This window comes from Pongo abelii, chromosome 1 (genome assembly GCF_028885655.2).
Source record: "Pongo abelii isolate AG06213 chromosome 1, NHGRI_mPonAbe1-v2.0_pri, whole genome shotgun sequence".
NCBI classification, from domain to species: Eukaryota; Metazoa; Chordata; class Mammalia; order Primates; family Hominidae; genus Pongo; species Pongo abelii.
This window is the reverse complement of record NC_071985.2, coordinates 162,752,444-162,775,715: the sequence shown is the minus strand read 5'-3', so window position 1 is coordinate 162,775,715 and position 23,272 is coordinate 162,752,444. Positions and strand designations below refer to the sequence as shown.

Here is a 23,272-nt window from a genome sequence, read left to right as displayed (position 1 = left end):
GTCTCAAACTCCTGGCCCTAAGTGATCTGCCCGCCTCGGCCCCCCAAAGTGCGAGGATTAACAGACGTGAGCCACCACGCCTGGCTGAAATACACTTTAAAACAGGCTGATATAAACCTATGATGAAGCATAATAGTACATCTATCTAAAATTAGAATACCCTCTGTGAGAATATATTTGAGTGGAAAAATAAAATAAAATTAGAACCCTAAAACAGAGATGGCAGATAGGCTTCATTTCACATTCAAATCCTGGTAAATCCATATTAACTACTAAAGTGCTAAATTAGGAAGGATTCCAGAATAGCAATCAGATTTGGCAAGTTGCATGTTGGCCAACTTTGATACAGACCATATCCTTTCTGAATGGTTCTTAGTGAAAAAGAGGGCAAAACAATACACCATTAAAACAGATTTTAGAGCCAGGCACTCCCAAATCGAAATTAAAACTTGGCTACTTTACTCTGGGCAAGTTTTGGGGCTAATGTTTTTCTTCCATAAAATGGAGATAATAATAGTACTTCACTCACATGGTTGTTGTAAGAGTTAAATGAGTAAATACGTGTAAAGTACTAGGAAAAGCATCTGGTATATTGAAAATAATAAATTCTAGTTATTTTTTAAAGTTCCAATCCAATGTTCTTTGAAAAAAAAAAGCGTAAGTTTTTATTGATCAAATTCAGCTGACTATATCTGACATATTTTCACCAAGGTTGCCAGAGATGTCAATCATGGCCTGCCCTATCCACATTCCTGCTAAAGTAAACATACTTCCTCTGTATTCCTGATTCCCTCTCCTACCCCCAAATCTCACCCAAGTCAGTCTAGCTAAAGCTAATTTCACAGAAGCAAATACCTATCTTAAAGACAGATAATTCATAAGTCTGCCATCACCCATCACTTGTGGCTTGGCTTGAGATAAACTGGACCAATCAAACTTTTTGCTCAGAAATTTGGGAACCTAAGAAACCCATCTAGTTAGCAGTGAACACCAGAAAGTCATTAAAACTTAGGATCCTAAAAGAATTATTTTAGGTCTGTTCAATTTCAGTAAACAGAAAAAGTCAATCACGAAAAAGGAGAATACCGCAGATATAAAGAACAGCAGACACACCATAAGAGATTGAAAGATGATAAGGACATAGACAGGAGAATGACTGATTCCTCCAAACATCTTGGTTCCCACTCTTCCTGAGACCTGGCTGGTCCCTACTTCTTGAGTTTCTCTAATGTGTAGCCTTTTAATGAATACTTCTTTACTTAGAAGTTACTCTAGTTAATCTTCCTTGTTAAGAAGAAAAAAAAAAGCCATAACTATAACATTGAAGATACAGATTTGAATCACCAATTATATAGAATTAAAATAAAAATTAAGGTCAGGTACAGTGACTCACATCTGTAATCCCAGTGTTCTGGGAGGCCCAGGAGGGAGGATTGCTTGAGGCCAGGAGTTTGAGAATAGCCTGGGCAACATAGCGAGACCTCATTTCTAAAAATAAATTTAAAAGTTAGTTAGGTATGGTGGCATGTGCCTCTAGTCCTTGCTACTTGGGAGGCTGGAGACGAGAGGATCACTTGAGCCCAGGAGTTTGAAGCCGCAGTGAGCTAGGATCGCACCACTATACCCCAGTCTGGGCAACAGAGCAAGACCCTGTCTCTAAAATAAAAATTATATTATCCTGTGGATCATATGCTTCATTTAAACATTTGAACTTAAAAGTCAAACTAGCAAAAGAACTTTGTTTTTCAACAAAACAAGTTCAAGCCAGGGCAACACAGTGAGAACCTGTCTTTACATAAAATGAAAAAATTAGCCGGGCATGGTGGCATGTGCCTACAGTCCCAGCCACCCTGAAGGCTGAGACAGGAGGATCACTTGAGCTCAGGAGTTCTCAAGACTGCAGTGACCCATGATTGCATCATTGCACTCCAGCCTGGGGAACAGAACGAGACCATGTTTCAAAAATAAAATAAAGGCCAGGCACGGTGGCTCATGCCTGTAATCCCAGCACTTTGTGAGGTCAAGGCGGGCGGATCACCTGAGGTTGGGAGTTCGAGACTAGCCTGACCAACATGGAAAAATCCCATCTCTACTAAAAATACAAAATTAGCCCTATAATCCCAGCTACTCCGGAGGCTGAGGCAGGAGAATCGCTTGAACCCTGGTGGCAGAGATTGTGGTGAGCCAAGATTGCACCATTGCACTCCAGCCTAGGCAATAAGAGTGAAATTCTGTCTCAAAATAAATAAATAAATAAAATAAAATCAAAACAAGTTCTAGCAATATCCCTAGGCCCATACATTCAGATCAAATGTTTACACTGACAGATACATTATACCATATAACAACAACAGATGTTCATAATGATACTTCTAGATCATTGAAAAAAAAATCTTAACAGAAGTTCATTAGCCTGTCTAAAAATATACAATTATATTTCTTTAAAAAATTGTATCAGCTGGGCGCGGTGGCTCACACCTGTAATCCCAGCACTTTGGGAGGCCGAGGCAGGCGGATCATGAGGTCAGGAGATCGAGACCAGCCTGGCCAACATGGTGAAGCCCTGTCTCTACTAAAAACTCAAAAAATTAGCCAGGCGTGGTGGCACGCGCCTGTAGTCCCAGCTACTCAGGAGGCTGAGGCAGGAGAATTGCTTAAACCTGGGAGGCAGAGGTTGCAGTGAGCTGAGACTGCACCACTGTACTCCAGCCTGGGCAATAGAGCGAGACTCCGTCTCAAAAAAAAAATTTTTTTTACCTAACACATTTAAAATATAAAAATCTAGTACTCAAAGGATTGCTATTCAGCTATCTAAAATTCTCACTTTCCAGAATAACCGGGGATCTAAATAACTAAAGTTTTACTGCACTTAGGAATAACCTACAAAAGTAGGTATCTTTTAAATCACCTGCCTATAAGGTTTTTTAATTAAATAATGAATACTTTAATAAATAATAAACAAGTATTAAGTTTTTGCAATTATCTACCACACAAAAGGCTCAACTTATGACTTTATATATATAAAATATTATATATTAAAAATCATATAAAACTCTAATATGAAAAGTATAATAATAAATCTTAATATTTAGAAATAAGTCTTCTAAAATTACAAATTCCTGCTTGATAAAACAACCAAGTGAGGGGAAAATAACATAGTTTCAAAAGACATAAAAGTTAGTACAGGATTTCCACCAATACTTTTTAAAAAGGGCTATGGAAAACAAGAAAATATTTACTAATTTCAATATACTAAATTCTAAGTTCAATTAACAAATAAAATGAGTTTTTAAAAACTCAAAAGACAAAATTGATCTTAAAAATTTTAAACTGACTATATATAAATGAAGTTAAACATAAAAAAGAAAATATTTACTAACCTTTATTTCCTAACATCACAGCAAGGTGTAAAGGAGTATTTCCTAAAAATAAAATAAAATAAATAAATTAGAAGGTGTAAAAACATAACAACATTTACTTAAAAGTGGTTTCAGCTCCTTCAGAAATTTCACTGGCAGATTTTAAGCAAAAATACTGTGACTGCGAAATAATATTGCTTATAAAGCAAATTTAAAGTCAGAAGATACCATGATTTCTGAGTACAATGTACTCTCCAACCCCTCCAAAAAAAGGATATCCATTTTGAGATTTATTTTTCAAACAGATTTCACAGATTCCTTTTGTTGCTAATTTCTCTTTCACATTATTCTTTGTTCATTTAGCAAACAATTTAAATATCTAGTCATCCTTGGGGACAAAAATCAGTAAGACAGAATCCCAGTCTTCAAGTTGTTCAGAAAGTCTTCTGTTAGAGACAAATATGAAAATAAATAATAATTATTATTTATTAAATAGGAGTATAGCCTGACCGTGGAACACAGGGCAGAGCTCATAACTTTGCAGAGAGTTAAATATTGAAGAATGGACCACACTGAAATGAGCCTTAAAGAATTTGTTAGAAATCTGTAGGCAAACAAAAGCAACACTGCCTAACATTCCAGATTTTTTTTTTTAAGTTATCCAAATCACCACTCAAGTGCAGAAACAATTTATATTTGGGAAACAAACAAACAAAAAGTTATTATTAGTGGGGGTGAAGAAGTTACAGAAAACAGTAAAGAATGATATTGGAATGATGAGCAAAAGACAAAGACTTGAAAGCTGTGCTATGAAGTTTGGACTACATCCTATAGTTGATGTTATAGAATGACAAATTTAATTTCAAAATGATACCCTAAGCCATACTTATGATCTAAATATTAAACCAACAGTAATATTTGAAATTAAAAAGTCAGTAAATAAAATTTGCTAAATTTCACATATTAGCAATTTTACAAAAGTCATCACATTAATAATTATGACCAAAATGATAAGTGAAACATTACCAAGGGATCACATGCAGGACATAAGAGATGTGCATGTGATAAATTTCAGTCTCAGCTTGACAAGAGATCGGCCATGATTCAAACACACACACACACACACTTTTGCTCAATAAAGGCAGAATGGAATGGGAATTGTTGGCAAAGTCAGCAAAATACTATTTTGAGCAAAATTTAGAAAACAGCACAAATAAATTCACTACACTAAAGTCATCTCCATGGCCGGGCACAGTGGCTCACGCCTGTAATCCCAGCACTTTGGGGAAGTGGCAGGCAGATCACCTGAGGTCAGGAGTTCAAGACCAGCCTGGCCAACATGGTGAAACCCCATCTCTACTAAAAATGCAAAAATTAACCAGGCGTGGTGGCACCCGCCTGTGATCCCAGCTACTTGGGAGGCTGAGGCAGGAGAATTGCTTGAACCATGGGAGACAGAGGTTGCCGTGAGCCAAGGTCACTCCATTGCACTGCAGCCTGGGCGACAAGAGTGAAACTCTGTCTCAAAATAAATAAATAAAATAAAATAAAATAAAGTCATCTCTGTAAGTAATTTTACCAAAAACAAAACAAAACCCTGGATTACAGAAAATCTCTTGATCTTAACTAGGGACAAAAAAACAAGACAGATTTGGAGATATAAGTGACATTATGTTTTTCAGAAACAAGAACTGGAGGTACAAATTTCCGTTGGTACTTGGTACTTTAATATGAAAATATGCAATGAAGAAAGCATCTTTCAGCCAGGCGCGGTGGCTCACGCCTGTAATCCCAACACTTTGGGAGGCCAAAGGGGGCAGATCACCCAAGTTCGGGAGTTCAAGACCAGCCTGACCAACATGGAGAAACCCCATCTCTACTAAAAATACAAATTAGCCAGGGGTGGTGGCGCATGCCTGTAATCCCAGCTACTCAGGAGGCTGAGGCAGGAGAATCGCTTGAACCTGGGAGGCGAAGGTTGCGGTGAACCGAGATTGCGCCATTGCACTCCAGCCAGGGCAAGAAGAGCGAAACTCCGTCTCACAAAAAAAAGAAAAGCATCTTTCATTATAGGCAGTTTTATATATGAATTTAGTAAAATTGATTTCTCTCTCCTCCCACGAAGAAATTGCATACCTATCTCATGAAGACATTAAAGAAACCACCCCTCCCCTCACAAACAACTCTATGTCTGCAAGTTTTCAATTTTATCCACAGGACGTATAAAGTTAGAGACACTCAAGTGAATTTTCCGCATTAGGAACTCCCAGTAAAGCACAGTTTTCCTCCTACTACTAACGAATATGTTCAGTTCAAATAAAATGAAAATGTTTAAGAACAATTTTTTTTTTTTTTGTGAGACAGAGTCTCCTTCTGTTGTCCAGGCTGGAGTGCAGAGGCCGATCTGGGCTCACTGCAACCTCTGCTCCCGGGTTCAGGTGGTTCTCCTGCTTCAGCCTCCCAAGTAGCTGGGATTACAGGCGAGTGCCACTACGCCCGGCTACTTTTTATGTTTTTAGTAGAGATGAGGTTTCATCATGTTGGCCAGGCTGATCTCAAACACCTGACCTCAGGTGACCCACCCGCCTCGGCCTCCCAAAGTGCTGGGATTACAGGCATGAGCCACCACGCCCGGCCCTTAAGAACAATTTTAAACACAGTTATACACTGATAGATTAGGAGCCGTCTGTGGGTCAGATTCATAAACTATTCAGTGCCTTCAGTCTTCAGCGTAACACAAGGTTAAAAAAATCAACATGAGCAAGTAACAATTTCCAATTTGATTGGTCTAGAATAAGGTCCTCTTCCTTCTTTTCAAAATATTGAACTAAATTTCCTAAGTTTGCATTTACATTCGATGATAATTTACCAAGACCTAAAAGTAGTCCTAAAAAGCAAACTAACTTGCCCGGGAGCGGTGGCTCACGCCTACAGTCACTGTACTTTGGAAAGCTGAAGTGAACATCTCACTTGAGGCCAGGAGTTCAGAACAGCCTGGCCAACATGGCAAAACCCCGTCTCTACTAAAAATAGCCGGGCGTGGTAGCGCACACCTGTAATCCAGCTGCTTGGGAAGCCGAAGTAGAAGAATTGCTTGAGTCCGGGTGGCAGAGGTTGCAGTGAGCCGAGATGGCGGCATTGCACTCCAGCCTAGGAAACAAAATGAGACCCTGTCTCAAAAAAAAAAAAAAAAAGCAAACAAACTTGTTGACAATTTGGTGCTAGAAACAAAAGGTCAACACCAACTATGCCAAAACCAAAGCTTTACTTTGAGCTATCATTCTTTTTTTTTTTTTTTTTTTTGAGACGGAGTCTCCCTCTTGTCACCCAGGCTAGAGTGCAGTGGCACGATCTCGGCTCACTGGAACCTCCGCCTCCCGGGTTTCAAGCAATTCTCCTGCCTCAGCCTCCCAAGTAGCTGGGATTACAGGTGCCCACCAACATACCTGGCTAATTTTTGGATTTTTAGTAGGGACGGGGTTTCACCATGTTGCCCAGGCTGGTCTCGAATTCCTGGCCTCAAGTGATCCGCCCACCTTGGCCTCCCAAAATGCTAGGATTACAGGAGTGAGCCACCGCACTAGGCCTTCTAATTCCTTTTTATGTGCATTTTGACAAACCAAATTTTTCTAGCATTGTTTATCACTTTTCATTTATTGGCATAAAATTTGTTCAAAATATCCATTAATGATATACTATGACATTTGAATTTATACTGATGTAACACTTCTGATTCCTAATATCTGTTATTTGTGCCTTCTTTTTCTCTTGATCAGTCTATTATTATTATTATTATTATTTTGAAACAGGGTCTTGCTCTGTCACCCAGGCTGGAGTACAGTGGCAAAATCATGGCTCACTGCAGCCTCAACCTTCCAGGCTCAAGTGATCCCCCCATCTCAGCCTCCCAAGTAGCTGGGATTACAGGCACACACCACCACACCCAACTAATTTTTTTTTTAATTTTCAGTAGAGATGTCTCACTATGCTGCCCAAGCTGGTCTCAAACTCCTGGACTCAAGCAATCCTCCCACCTTGCCCTTCCAAAATATTGGGATTACAGGCATGAGTCACTCACTGTGCCTGGCCTATTAATTTTATTCATCTTTTCAAAGAACAAAGTGTTGGCTTTGTTGCTCTATTTTTCTAATTTAATCATTCCTGCTCTTTTATTACTTCTATTTTATTTGGGTAAAATAAACTCAAATTGGGAAACTAAGCAACTTAAAATTGTTCTTCTAATTTCTTAAAACAGATTTGATGATTGATATTTCAGCCTTTTTCCTAACATATCTACCTTTTGAAAAATGTCTAGCTTATCTGCACTGCGATCAGAGAATGGGCAGTGTAATTTCAATCATCTGAAATATGTTGAAATTTGCTTTATGGTTGAGTCTGACCAAGTTTTGTAAATGCTGTCTATATCCTGAAAAAAAAAAAACTTTTTAATCTGCAGTTGTTGGGTTCAGCATTTCATAAAGATCCATTTTAATGGTGTTGTTCATATTTTTTATATCCTTATTGATTTGTGGTTGTTGTTGTTGGCTTGTTTGGTTACAAAGAGAGGAATGTTAAAAATCTCCCACTATAATTGGGGGTTTCTATGTCTTCTTGTAATTCTAGCAAGTTTTGCTCGATATATTTTGAAGCCATGTTATCAAGTGCAATCAAACTTAAAATCTTCATAGATTTTTGGTTAATTGAACCACTTTTCATTGTGAGACATGCACCTTTTTCTCAGATAATGTTTTCTGTTTTAAAACCTATTGGAGGCGGCCACGGTCGCTCATGCCTGTAATCCCAGCACTTTCGGAGGCCGAGGCAGGTGGATCACGAGGTCAGGAGCTCAAGACAAGCCTAGCCAATATGGTGAAACCCCGTCTCTACTAAAAATACAAAAATTAGCCAGGTGTGGTGGCGCACGCCTGTAGTCCCAGCTACTCAGGAGGCTGAGGCAGGAGAATCACTTGAACCCAGGAGGCGGAGGATGCAGTCAGCCAAGATCACGCCACTTCACTCCAGCCTGGGCGACAGAGCGAGACTCCATCTCAAAAAACAACTATCAGGATATTAACACCATTAAACCAACTTTTTTGAATTGGTATTTGCATGGAATATATTTTTCAATCCTCTTACTTACAACTTTCTAACATCCTGATGTTTTAGATATGCCTCCAACTGCATGCAGTTGGGTGTTTTTATCCTACAGTAATACAATATTTGTCTTTTTAACTGAAGCATTTAATCCAGTTTCACATATACTTACTGATATATCAGGGTCTAAATCTACCATCCTTTTGTGTTTTCTCTTTTTTATTTTTTTTTGAGAAGTTTTCATTCTGTCACCCAGGCTGGAGTAGAGTGGTACAATCTCGGCTCACTGCACCCTCCGCCTCCCAGGTTCAAGCGATTCTCCTGCCTCAGCCTCCTGAGTAGCTGCGATTACAGGCGTGCACCACCACACCAGCTAATTTTTGTATTTTAGTAGAGACAGGGTTTCACCATGTTGGCAAGGCTGGTCTTGAACTCCTGACCTCAAGTGATCTGCCTGCCTCAGCCTCCCAAAGTGCTGGGATTACAGGCGTGAGCCACCGCCAGCCCAGCCCCTTTTTGTGTTTTCTATTTGTTCTGCCTGTTCTATATCCCTTTTGCTTGTCTTTCTTACCTTCTTCTAGATTGACTATTTTTATTATTCCATTTTGTTTTTTAATCTATCTGGAAGGTATACATATTTTATTTTACTATAGCAGGAAAGTGGCATGATACAAATTACATTTTAAAATCATTCTTGTTCTCATATAAAGAATGGATTGGAGGGGGACATAGGGAGACCAGTTATGAGTCTGGTGCAATATTCCCAGGAAAAAAATATAATTAAAATTGGTCAGTTTCAATGTGGTGGCAGAGACAGAAGTAGACTGGTTCAAAATAACTTGCTAATTATATGTGTATGGGGAGTAAGAAGTGGTGAAACAAAGAATGATCTCAGTGACTGGCTTCAGCAACTAGATAGTTAACGATGTAATTTAAAAGAATGGGTGGCCAGGTGAAAGGGGAGGAGGCAGAAAATGATAACTCCATTTTGGACAAGTTAATTTTAAAATAACTCTGAGATTCCAAGTGAAGACAAATACAAAATCTAGAACTCAAAGGAGAAGTATAGGCTGGAGATAACACATTTGGCAGTAAAAAAGAAGAGACAGGCCTGGAGCAGTGGCTCATGCATGTAATCCCAGCACTTTCGGAGGCAGAAGTGGGCAGATCATGAGGTCAGGAGTTCGAGATCAGCCTGACCAACATGTTGAAACCCCATCTCTACTAAAAATACAAAAATTAGCCGGGCGTGGTGGCGCATGCCTGTAATCCCAGCTACTCAGGAGGATGAGGCAGGAGAATCACTTGAACCCGGGAGGCAGAGGTTGTAGTGAGCCGAGATCACCCATTGCACTCCAGCCTAGGTGACAGAGCGAGACTCCAACTCGGTGGAGGGGGGAATAAAAAAAAGAAGAGACGTTTATAATCAAATGTATAAATTCCTGAATATCCCTTTTTGTCTCAATAGTGGAAGAGGTAGCAATAGTTCCCTTTCTTCACTTCTCTATCTTTCAGAGAGAAAAAGAAGTACCATGCTCCAAATGGTAAAGAAAGAAAAAGAAACACAAACACACACACACACACACACACACACACACACACACACACACACACACGGAACTGATAACACTTGCTGCTGCCCAGGAGGGGAACTCGATAGGTAGACATGGGTGAAAGGGAAACTTTTAACAATGTATCCTTTTATTTTTAAGAATTCTAAAGCATGTGAATGTTATATCTATTCAAAAAAATTTTAAATTTAGGTTAAGGAGAGTCCACCAGAGTCTAGACAGATAACCTAGGTGAAGAAGTCAAGGTGTCCATGCTCCTGGATAATTATCCTTTGTTTTCTTAACCACTCAAGAACATAGAGAAAAGCGGGGGTAAAAGCATCAGTACCTACTGAAGTTACAAATGAAACCTTCCATTACAAGTCCAAATTTTAATCATATTATCACAAGATTTATGAACTAGAAGTCAGTTCAACAATTCAATCCCTCTTTTTACAGATAAGAATATAAACAGAAATACCTTCTACTATGATGCCAAATATTATGCTGTGCTAATTCAATATTTTAAATGGCAAAATCATCATCATGATCACCTGGCTAACAGTGAATTTACTGGATTCACCAAGTATATCATAAAACTAAAACTAAGTGCTCCAACATTCTAGTTACTTCCATCTACTATCTCCTCAGTTTTCTATGTCCTCAACCTGCTGCTTAAGCTAATTTATTACACAAAGGATAATAAAAACATAAAATAAATTTTGCTATCCACTTTTCATAATGTACTTTTTAAATCTGAACTTGAACACCTTCATTCTAACTTGGTAAACTAAATCGAATTGTTTTGTCGAACAAGTGAAAAACATCCAGTAATATTAAGACCACTTTAGCTTTTAGGTATGTTTGTTTGTTTGTGACAAAGTCTCTCTATTGCCCAGGGTGGAGTGCAGTGATGCCATCTCGGCTAACTGCAGCCTCCACCTCCTGTGCCTCAGCCTCCTGAATAGCTGGGATTATAGGCGTGCACCACCATGCCCGACTAATTTTTGTATTTTTAGTAAGGATGGAGTTTAGCAAAACTATGTTGGCCAGGCAGGTCTCAAAATTCCTAGCCTCAAGTGATCCGCCCACCTCAGCCTCCCAAAGTGCTGGGATTATAGGCATGAGCCACCGCACCAGGCTAACTTTAGTTTTAAAATATGTAAAAAACACTGGCCGGTACAGTGGCTGGAGCCTGTATTCCCAACAGTTTGGAACACTGAGGCGGGAGGATTGCTTGAGCCCAAGGAATTCAACACCAGTCCATGCACCATAGGGAGATCTTATCTCTACAAACAATAATTTTTAAAAATTAGCTGGGGGCTGGGCATGGTGGCTCACGCCTGTAATTCCAGCACTTTCAGAGGCCGAGGCGGGTAGATCACCTGAGGTCAGGAGTTCAAGACCAGCCTGACAAACAAGGTGAAACCCCGTCTCTACTAAAAATACAAAAATTAGCTAGGTGTGGTGGCAGGCGCCTGTAGTCCCAGTTACTTGGGAGGCTGAGACACAAGAATTGCTTGAACCCAGGAGGCGGGGGTTGCAGTGAGCCGAGATCGTGCCACTGCACTCCAGCCTGGGTGACAGAGCAAGAGTCCATCTCAAAAAAAAAAAAAAAATTAGCTGGGCATGGTAGTGTGGTATGCCTGTGGTCCCACCTACTCAAGAGGGTGAGGTGGGAGGATTGCCTGAGTGTGGGAGGTCAAGGCTGCAGAGTCGTGGTCACACTATTGCACTCCAGCCAGGATGACAAAGCGAGACCTTATCTCAAAAAAAAATGAATAAATGCAAATAATCAATAGAATGGCTGGCATTTAATGGGTATCTATTAAATGTGTTGGGCACTATGCTGGATACTTCTGATACCTTATTCATTTAATTTGCTCAATAATCCTATGAAACAAATATTATTCCTATTTCTCAAGAAGAAAAATAGACCTAATAATAGTTATTTTCCAAAATTACATACCTAGAAACTGGGACAGTTCATGACACAAAAATTTATATTCTTTTTACTGTATTAACAGTTTTCAAGCTTTTGAATCTCAGGACTCCTTTATACTTCTAAAAATTATTAAGGATCCCAAAACGTTTTGTATAGATATATCTATTGATATTTACCATATTAGAAATTAAGATTTTTAAAATTTTAAATGTATTAATTTTAGAACTATAATACTCATTACCTGTTAATATAAAATTTCTTATGAAAAAATTAACTACATTTTCCAAAACAAATAAGTGACATGAGCAGTCTATTTATAATTAAATTATTTAATTAAAAATAAAAATAAATTACGTTTCTTTAATGTCTGGCTTAACAGAAGACAGCAGCTAGGTTTTTATATATGCTTCACACAAATTCACAGTTGATAAGAGTAGCAGTATTTTAATACCCTTTTCTGATATTTTTCTTTGCTACTACACCAAAATTCACTTCTTAAAAGTTGGTTGCACAGCTGGGCGCGGTGGCTCATGCCTGTAATCCCAATACTTTGGGAGGACAAGGCAAGCGGATCACCTGAGGTAGGGAGTTTGAGACCAGCCTGACCAATATGGAGAAACTCTGTCTCTACTAAAAATACGAAATTAGCCGGGCGTGGTGGTGCATGCCTGAAATCCCAGCTAATCGGGAGGCTGAGGCAGGAGAATCGCTTGAACCCAGGAGGCAGAGGTTACGGTGAGCCGAAATCGTGCCATTGCACTCCAACCTGAGCAAGAAGAGCGATACTCCGTCTCAAAAAAAAAAGATTGCAATGTGAAATCTAAAATTATATAAGTAAGTTTTTTGTACTGTGTTACACTGAAATATATTGGTCTGTCTTGTGCTTTGAATGGATCTTGTACCGATGCATGATTCTGTAACACCATGCATTGATCATCTGAAAAACACCGGTTGACCAGGTTATGGAAATCTTCAAAGGTTGACATATTTCACTGTACAATAGCAAAAAAACCGTATTTGGCAATATCACCTCCAATCTGACTAGAACAGTCTTTTATGTACTGGGAATCCATCAAGCTTACCATGGTAGAGATAAGTTCTTCAAATTTCTACTTTTCATTTGAAAGCTTCAAATTTTCATTCACAACAAATAACTGTCACTTGTTTTCCCTGCAGTCATAGGTTTACTTCATTATTTTCCAAAAAATATTTGCCATATATTCAAACTGTGATTAACTGTCGTTTGTCTGTAAACTGTTCTTTAAAGTAAAAATGGTGTTCCATGAAAAAGGTGGCTAGCTCAGCTTACACTCAAATACCCCTCAAACTTTTTTCTAATACTTTTTTTTCTATTTTTCTTTTCTTTCTTTTTAATAGAGACGGGGATCTCACTATGTTGACCAGGCTGGTCTCGAACTTCTGACCTCAAGTGATCCTCCCATCTCGTCCTCCCAAAGTGCTGGGATTACAGGTGTGAGCCACTGTGCCTGGCTTCCCCACTCAGTTTTGCAATGTTTTCCCTTATTTACCCAGTCAGTATGCAGCAGAGGAGCAAAAGGCACAATCCCAATTATGTCACAAATACCAAAAAAGCATGTACTCAAGATTAGGATGTAATAAAATTCATAATTTTTACAGTTTCATCAAAAACATTAAGTCAAATTGGCTTGTTTTAATTTTTAAAAATTAAAAATTAATTTGCATGGCAGTGAACAATACAATGACTACCAGCCCAGTTTGGTACTTTGACTTGCACTAAGATGTCAACAATTTTACTCACCAATGCTTTTGAACCACCAATGAAAATGTCTGCAGTGAAAAAGGCAAGCAATGACTAGATATTATAAAAATAGTTTTGACTTTGTGCACCCCCTAACTATAGAACAAAGCAGGAAATTACAAGTACTAGTACAGAGCTCCAGATTCTACAGACTCCTTCAAGTCTCATCCAAGCAAGCAGTAAAAGGGGATAATTTCTGCATTTTCTTTCAAAAATGCTAATATACTACTAAAATATACACACCGTATCATCTGACATCAAATCCAGCATCAACTTCTACCGGCTCTATCTTCTTATCACCCTCACAGTTTCCCCCCAACTATAGTAGCTTTTTATACTGACCCTTGCCTCACACAACAGCCCGAGTAAGCCTTTTAAAATCAAATTGTGTCAGCCGGGCGCGGTGGCTGACGCCTGTAATCCCAGCACTTTGGGAGGCCGAGGCGGGCAGATCATGAGGTCAAGAGATCGAGACCATCCTGGCTAACATGGTGAAACCCCTTCTGTACTAAAAATACAAAAAAATTAGCTGGGCGTGGTGGCGGGCACCTGTAGTCCCAGCTGCCCCGGAGGCTGAGGCAGGAGAATGGCGTGACACCGGGAGTTGGAGCTGGCAGTAAGCCAAGATCGCGCCACTGCACTCCAGGCTTGGCAACAGAGCGAGGCTCTGTCTCAAAAAAAAAAAAGGCAGTTCATAGAGAAGCACGGTCTCAAACTCAGATCTGACTCTGATCTGATCAGTACAGAAAAGGCAAAAGACTTTTTCCCTTTTTCCTATCCCTATTTTACATACTTCAGTGTTGCTCTAAAACTGATCACCCAGCTCTCCCTCAAGAAAATAAATGGTATAGGAACAGAACCATATTGTTTGTCTGCCTGGCCCCCATCCAAATCTCTAGGAACTGCACTCATTTTCTGGAACCCAAGCATTCTGATAATTACATTGCACTCTGAGTTAAAGTAGATTTCTATGACTTAAGAATGGCATTAACTTGGGGCAGCTATCCTACCGAAAACTCAATTTTCCAATGAGTCCTCTAGAATTCAGGATGCCCAGGACCCAACATCACAAATCATCACCCATTTCTGCTACCTTTTTTGCGAAAGCTAAGAATTTCTATTCCTATTGCAGCCCAGTGTAGAAAAGGGGAGAAGAGGATCCTCCCTCCCTTTTAAGACACAGCTCTGCAGATGTGTTCTTATCACAACATTTGTAAGCAGTGGGTGAAGTTCTATAGTACTAATGGTGACACCATCAGGAAACACAGCCACTTAACCCAAGGACAGTCCTACTCTGTTGGAGATGCACATGGGGAAGAAAGACAAGAAAGAAGGAAGATGACATTCATCTAATAATGAAGATCAACTAAATCAACCCTGATCAATGGAGTAACATTTCACCACCAAATCACCCCCACACCCAGGTAAGGTGTATAACACACTTTAATGTGTTATAAACTTGAGCCTCTAGACACCACTTTCTTCCTAGGGGAAACTGAGGTCTGTCCTACAAAACATAAAGCAAACAAACAAACATAAAACTACTAATGTTCTTTTAAACACAAGCCATCATTTTAACCCTCTCCTGGTTAAAATTGTTCACCAGTAGCTAAAATTTTTTTTTTCCATGCAGAGATTAGCTTTATAGTCACCTCTTCTAAAAGAGATCTATTACGTATTATTCTTTTGTATCACCCATCACGAAGGTTTTAGTGACTAAAAGTAGAGAAAAAAAATCAAAAGGAAGATATGAGATTTATACAGAATAAACCAAAATAAACATACTGTATGGCCATCAAATAGATTATTCTATCTTCTCAATCCTCAAATGCACATTTTTTTTTTTTTTTTGAGACGGAGTTTAGCTCTTGTTGGCCAAGCTGGAATGCAATGGTGCAACCTCAGCTCATCCAAACCTCCACCTCCCGGGTTCAAGCGATTCTCCTGCCTCAGCCTCCCGAGTAGCTAGGATTACAGGTGCGCGCCACCATGCCCGGCTAATGTTTTGTATTTTTAGTAGAGACGGGGTTTCACCATGTTAGCCAGGCTGGTCTTGAACTCCCGACCTCAGGTGATCCACCTGCCTTGGCCTCCCAAAGTGCTGAGATTACAGGCGTGGTGAGCCACCACGCCCAGCCTGCACCTTCTTAATCTTTCTGAAATTGAGATTTTTTCCAATCGCTGGCTAAAGAAATCTGCCAGCCATGAGGCAGAGATTTTACACATTAATCATTTCACTGTCACTTCCCTGAGGTACCTGCATCAGCAGGAATATTCTCAACTGAATTTTAACTTAAATTCGAAATCTCTAACATTGTGTGAAATAGCTTCAAGAACATATTACAATGAAAATATTACAAGTAAATATGAAAATTAACAAGGAAAAATGAAAATTAACCATATATAGAGAAGATGGCTTGTCACCTGCCAGGCAATGTAATTAAAGGCAGGAGAAACTGCCAAATTTCTCAGAATAAATCAGAAATTTTTCACATCTAGGAAAGGCTGGCTTGAGCAATTCATATGTTCAGGACTTTCATCACTTTGGCACCTAAAAGCTTCTGACTAGCATCCAAGAGAAGCTGCTTAGCTTAAGGACATTTAACTCAAGGGAAAAAACAAAATTACAAGTCTAACCAATTGGAAGTACAGTCAAACCAAGAAAATCTTCTATATGTTTCATAATCTCAGTTCTCAATAAGTAAAATTATTATCAATTATAAAAAATGTCTTGTCATCATGATCCTTTGCCAAACTATCAATGGCAAAAATTGATTCAGAAAAATCCTTACCCTCTGACTGTGGAAAAAGGCTTAGATTCAATCTTTCAATTCTACACTAAAGAAAAAAGTGGTATATAACCAGACACAGAGTTCCATAATTTTGTGTACTTTTAATATTTCTTCCCCACCCAAAAAACAGCTGTTATTAAGTGATGAGTCACAATCATTTAGCATATTTGAATACAACGTATACATGATTTTATAGCTGTTACTGTACTTAAACGTACCTCAAGAAATATGTTTGGACCCAGAATACAATACTTCACAAAATAATTGATGACTCAAAAAAAAAATTCCTACTCAACCAATATTTTACCACAAAAGTAAAAGCTCTATCCTTTCTTTTATTCAAGTCAGTAACTTGCAAATGCACACACACACCAAAAAATTTTACCAAATCAGAGATAGTTTAAACTGAAATAGCTTATGAACTGAACTAAATAGTGACCAAATTAGGATTCAACAAGTTCTCCAGGTACAATAAAGGACCAAAACTAACAAAATAAAATGTAATAGATCTAAAGTCCTGCGTTGAGCTTAAAAAAATAAATACAAGAAAGGACAGAATGGAAAGACAGCAGATCACTTGAGAAAAAAACATAATTAAAAAATTAACATACTCTTGGCCAGGCATGGTGGCTCATGCCTGTAATCCCAGCACTTTGGTAGGCTGAGGTGGGCAGATCACTTGAGGTCAGGCGTTCCAGACCAGCCTGGCCAACATGGTGAAACCCTGTCTCTACTAAAAATACAAAAATACAAAAATTAGCTGGTGTGGTGGTGCATGCCTGTAGTCCTAGCTACTCAGGAGGCTGAGACAGGAGAATTGCTTGAACCCAGGAGATGGAGGTTGCAGTGAGCCAAGATTGCACCACTGCACTCCAGCCTGGGTGACAGAGTGAGATTCCATCACAAAAAATAATAACTAAATTAACATACTCTTGCACTGCATAACTATGTGCTGATTTACAGCAATATAGTCTCCCTGTTGTCTTTGCTCACAAGGCTAATATATCTCCAGCAACAAGGTTAGTTCTGGGCACCATCTTCTAAGGGAAGAATTAACAAACAAGTTCTACTAAACGATGATGATGAAGATTTTCATTTACTTATTTAACACACATATAGTATTCACTATGTTTCAGGGACTATTCTAAATACTTCACAAACAATGTGATGAGGAATGGATACAAAAGTTAGGAATATTTAACCTGAAGGTAATCTTGCCAAATATCTAAAGGGCTATCATGTGGACAAAGTAGCCCATTTATTTGGGCCGTTATATAAAAAAGAAATAACAAACAGGGCTAAGAGATCTGGGCTCCACAGAAAAATCGGAGCTGTCCAATGGTAGAATCTCTTTACAAGGCTCTTGTAAGGAACAAATGAGAAACAAATATATTAAAAAAAATACATTAAAGAACTTTGCTATAAAACACCAACGCACATTATGAGAACTGACTTCCGTGCAATATAGTGGGTCCTAATCAATAGAAATACTTACAAAGAGGTTCATGATATGCTTTGGAGTCCTTGCTATGATTCATAGCTTTGAGATTTATACTATATAACTTTAGTGACGTTTCCTTGCCTCTCTAGGCTTTACTTTTCTTATTTTTAAAATGAGTATAAAACTATCTGCTTTGGGCTTGGCACGGTGGCTCACGCCTGTAATCCCAGCACTTTGGAAGGCTGAGGTGGGTGGATTACCTGAGGCCAGGAGTTTGAGATAGGCCTGGACAACACAGTGAAACCTAGTCTCTACTCAAAATACAAAAATTAGCCAGGCATGGTGGCACATGCCTGTGGTCCTAGCTACTCAGGAGGCTGAGGCAGAAGAATCGCTTGAACCCAGGAGGCAGAGACTACAGCAAGAGCAGATCATTCCACTGCACTCCTTTGCAGGGCTGCTGTGAGGATTAAATGTTACAATGTATGTAAACACTTAGCACCCTGCTGACCCACTAGATAAATTGTATCTATAATAAGGACAATAATCATCACTGTCATCATCATCATGTTGTGAAAGGAATCCTTATGGTGAACATAAAACTATGTAATACATGGTATAATTGTCTGGCTCTATTATGTACCTGTATGAGTGTCTTATTCTGCTATGCACTTATGTTAAAACAATCCAAAGAGAATATACAGCATTTATTATTTTATTTTATTTATTTATTGAGACGGAGTCTCACTCTGTTACCCAGGCTGGAGTGCAATGGAGCGATCTGGGCTCACTGCAACCTCAGCCTCCAAGGTTCAAGTGATCCTCCTGCCTCAGCTTCCCAAATAGCTGGGATTACAGGCATGCACCACCATGCCAGGCTAATTTTCGTATTTTCAGTAGAGACGGTGTTTCGCTATGTTGGTCAAGCTGGTCTTGAACTCCTGACCTCAGGTAATCCACCCACCTCGGCCTCCCAAACTGCTGGGATTACAGGTGTGAGCCACCGCACCTGGCCAAGCTTGCTTTTGTTTAAGTGATTTTATAAGTATTTATCTTCTATAATTTTAAAGGAAAAATATCCTAAAAATCTAAAAGCATCCAGGTTAGTAAAATGTCAAGACTAAAAGTAATAATGTATCAGAAAAATCTACGAGGCTATGGGAGAAAAAAAGACTTAATAAGAAGCACACTAAATCGAAGCCACAGTTCCTAGGACACCTCACTGTAGGAGATGAGCATGTACACATTGCAGGGGGGAAAGCAATTATATTTACCCCAGGTATGTGAACCACTGGTTACATTAATCAGAAACATCAACGATATAAGGTCAGCTAAACATAATAAAAACCTTCCTTTAAAAAAGTGAATTTCAGGGCCGGGCGCTGTGGCTCAGGCCTGTAATCCCAGCACTCTGGGAGGCCGAGGCGGGCGGATCACAAGGTCAGGAGATGGAGACCATCCCGGCTCACACAGTGAAACCCCGTCTCTACTAAAATTACAAAAAAAAAATAGCCTGGCGTGGTGGCGGGCGCCTGTAGTCCCAGCTGCTCGGGAGGCTAAGGCAGGAGAATGGCGTGAACCCGGGAGGCGGAGCTTGCAGTGAGCGGAGATTGCACCACTGCACTCCAGCCTGGGCGACAGAGCAAGACTCCGTCTCAAAAAAAAAAAAAAAAAAAAAAAGTGAATTTCAGTAGGCTAAGGACAAGCGTTTAAGAGTATACAGGATTCTAATTACTTTGAACAGAATTTGAACTTAAACAAATGTACTCCTAAATGTTGAGTTGAAGAAGACATGGAAGCCCAACAATCCTGTAATTCAATACCTTCAGGGATATTCATCCATCTCTTCTTTCAAAGGGAGTTAACTCTCAAACCTTTTATCTGTTTCAGGGATATTTCAATGTAATGTAACTATGGCTACTATGTAGACGAAATTTGAAAAACTTCCTAATAATTGACTAATAAACTGAAGCTACAACCCATCTCCCACTAACAACTGTTTTCTAAAGCGTTAGTAAAGAATTACCATCATCAACAAACAACATTATCCTTCTACTATAATAGTAAAATGATTAAGTAATTTAAATGTAGGAATGAAAAACTGGCTGCAACTTTAACATCCTTTTTTGGGGATTTACGATAAATGATAGGTGGCGATTTTATTACAATTACAACATTGTAAATTCTGAAAACAAATGCAGTTGTTGGAGAATTATACAGCCAAGAGAAATCTTACTCGTTTTTTTAATCTGAATTTTTGTCCTAAAAAGCCTACGATCCAATGGAATTAAGGAAGCTTATTTCACAGGCAAATATTTCATTGATACGTATATCATTTTGAGCACAAAGTTGGTTGAGTGTGTTCTAACTGAATGTATACAATTTTCATATTAATAGCAGAGCGATCAACAATATTTGCCAACTACCCAGTTTAAAACGGCCTATTAAATGTTAAAATGTCAGTGTTCACATTAGTCTTCAATAATAAATTTACTGTTGCTTAAAAGTCAACTCAGTCACATTACTTTTTAGAATTAAACAAAAAATTCAGCTGACAAGGCAAAAAGAAATGGTCAATATAGACTAAGATAAAATTACTATAAAAATCATAATACTATTTTTAGTCACAGTCATCAAGATGAGACATTACTATTAGCAATTATCTACTTAAAACAAGCAAAAAATCGAATATCTACTCCAACAAAAATCGGCTGTTGAGAAGTCACTTTAACTGTTCTAGGTATCAAATACCAACAAATTTCTACTGTGTGGCTTTCAGAAATCAAACATTCTAAGTTTACTGAAAGCAGACAAAAAAGAAAACCTGGTGGCAGGCAGAATCACAACCAGTTGCAGTCAAGATGGGATCTCTACGTGAGCAATGAAGGGAGGAGGGCAATTTATGTGTTCAAAATTTAAAATGCCAAGGTGGGGGGAAGGGAGAGAAATAAACATATATAGCTCCATAAACAAAGGGAGAAAACCAGGTTGGGTGAGAGGCAACCTAAAATTTCTGACAGTCCAGAATCAGCAAATCGAATGCCTGTCTCAAACAAAACAGCTTCTCACCACAAACTCTGAAGTGGGCAAGGAGGATACATTCCTTTGCACCCACAAGAACCAACCCCCTGACCACTGGCACGCTAGTACTGAGTCGATCATGATTTACCGAATGGCCCGGATGATGGGCAAAAAGAAGAGTCTGCTGGAGGGGGCCTAGGATTCCAGAAGCTTGGGGAGGCACACCCTAGGCTCGGGGAAGGAGAGAGGTGGAGAGGGGCTAGCACTCCTCACCGTGATTATCTTTCTGCCCGATATTGTGCGTGCGGATGAGAGAGGAGAGTCTCCTCACATCCCCCTTGAAGACGCACTCGTGCACCGGGTAGTGTGCGGGGCAACTGCCTCCATCCGCGACGACAGCAACGGGGTTGGTGCCGGCCAGAAGGGCCGGGGACTGGGAGGTGGCAGTCACGGAGGAATTGTGCAACGGCAGAGCCGGGGCGCCGGGGGGATTGGATGAGGCCGGAGCTGCCTTCAGCTGTAGCCGGTGGTGATGGTTACTGAAGATCTTATGACAAGCTTTGCCGCCTTTGCCAATCCTGCTTCTGGTAAAGGTGCCGCCGAGGGCAGCCGCCGCTTCCTCATCCCCGGGCTCCAGCAGGTCTCCTTCTTCTTTGCTGGGCTTGTGGTCCCTCCGCAGTGAGCGGATCTTCTCCCCAGTCATCGCCGCCGCCAGGGGCAAGGGGGGGAATCGGGAGGCTCACCGCTGGCGACGGAGCTGGCGCTGCGGCGGCACAAGGCGATTAGAGCGGTGGCCAAGAGCCTCCAGCGCAGCATGAACTCCCACTGAGCCCCCGAGCCTGGGACAAACGCATCTCCCGGGGAAGAGCCGGCTCTCGCCTAGGCACGAAGGGACGCGCGCTCGCTGGGGGGAGCTAGAGCTCAGGTGCCCACGACACCAGGATCTCAGTCTCGCCGTCGCAGCCGCCGTCGCTGCCTCACATCGAAAAACAGGGCACGGCCATCTTCCTCTTGCTCCTCTCGCGAGAGCTCCCCCGGGAGTGAAGACAGAGGAAACACCGCGATAAGTGAGCCACCCGCTCCCTCCCTCGCACCTTCTATTCCCGGAATCACTAGGCGCCGGCGCCTCCGAGGCAGCGTGTTTCCGCCCAGAGCTGGAGTCTCCCAACTGCCAGCCGACCCCGAACCCGCACTCCCGCCAACCGCTCTTTTTGTGGGCGGTCGGAAACCACAGTCTGCGTTGGATATGTTCGGTGCATGTTGTAAACAACCACTTAAACCCTCCGGATCTGAGCCTCCCGCAGAGGAATGCAGAATGACGCCACGGCACGCAGGATGTGATGTCACTGAGATGCACAGGATACTCAATCAACATTTACTGAGCATCTACTTCGTGCCATATGTACGAAGCTAGCAAATATGTACAGCACCAGTACTGATTGCAAGGAGCACTGTAGAAGAAGAGTGACAGCCAAACAATTAAAAGCGGAGGCGGGGAGGTGGGTTGCACACAAAAAAGGGAGGGACGAATTTTAGTGTTGAGTTGTCAGGAAAGTCATAGAAAAGTTTAGGTGCTGACTTTGGAAAATGATGGGCTGTCCAGCAAACGGAAAGAGGGGAGGCCACTCAAATATTTATTAGATGAATGAATTTCGGGCAGATGTCAGAGTTAACATATATGAGGGTGGGGACACTCAAGGAGGGCAAAGGATCGTGTAGCTGAAATACAATTGTATTAGTTCATGGCCAACTTCAACCTAGTGCCAAACTCTGAAGAAATGTAAATCTGCCAACCATAAAACTTTAACAAAGTAACTAAAGCTGGCCACTGAGGACGTTAAGGATGGGGATTAGCAAAACATCCTAAAGATCTTCGTCCATTTAACTCTCCAAAGTCCCCCTATATTCTGAGAGCAAATACTTCAGATCTCTCTTTTTTTTTTTTTTTTTTTTTTGACAGAGTCTTTGTAGTCCAGGCTAGAGTGCAGTGATGCAATCTCGGCTCACTGCGACCTCCACCTCCCAGGTCCAAGCGATTCTCCTGCCTCAGCCTCCAGAGTAGCTGGGATTATAGGCCCGCGCCACTACACCAAGCTAATTTTTGTATTTTTAGTAGAGACGGGGTTTCACCATGTTGGCCAGGCTGGTCTTGAACCCCTGACCTCAGTGATCCGCCAGCCTCAGGCTCCCAAAGTGGTGGGATTACAGGCGTGAGCCACTGCGCCCGGCCAGATCTCTTATTTCTTAAAGTTTATACTACCGCTAACTCATCTCCGCAAACAAACAACTC

General features: G+C 40.5%; 2 protein-coding genes across 3 annotated transcripts in view; one reads left to right on the top strand and one right to left on the bottom strand.

Annotated features, from left to right (window-relative positions):
* The window catches only part of ANKRD13C (ankyrin repeat domain 13C), a 94,491-nt gene extending 71,888 nt beyond the window's left edge, over positions 1-22,603 (bottom strand). For both annotated transcript variants that reach the window (XM_024245218.3, XM_024245235.3), the window contains exons 1-2: positions 21,256-22,603; positions 3,381-3,422 (exon numbers count right to left, since the gene is read on the bottom strand). In XM_024245218.3, the coding sequence (XP_024100986.1) occupies positions 3,381-3,422; positions 21,256-21,685 (472 nt within the window). In that variant the 5' untranslated portion in view covers positions 21,686-22,603. The remainder of the gene's footprint in view (positions 1-3,380; positions 3,423-21,255) is intronic.
* On the top strand, positions 22,229-22,518 carry LOC100935835 (putative uncharacterized protein ANKRD13C-DT). Its single transcript, XM_024245246.2, is given in 2 exon segments — positions 22,229-22,349; positions 22,352-22,518. Coding segments are annotated over 2 exon segments (288 nt in total).
* Positions 22,604-23,272: the final 669 nt, after the last annotated feature.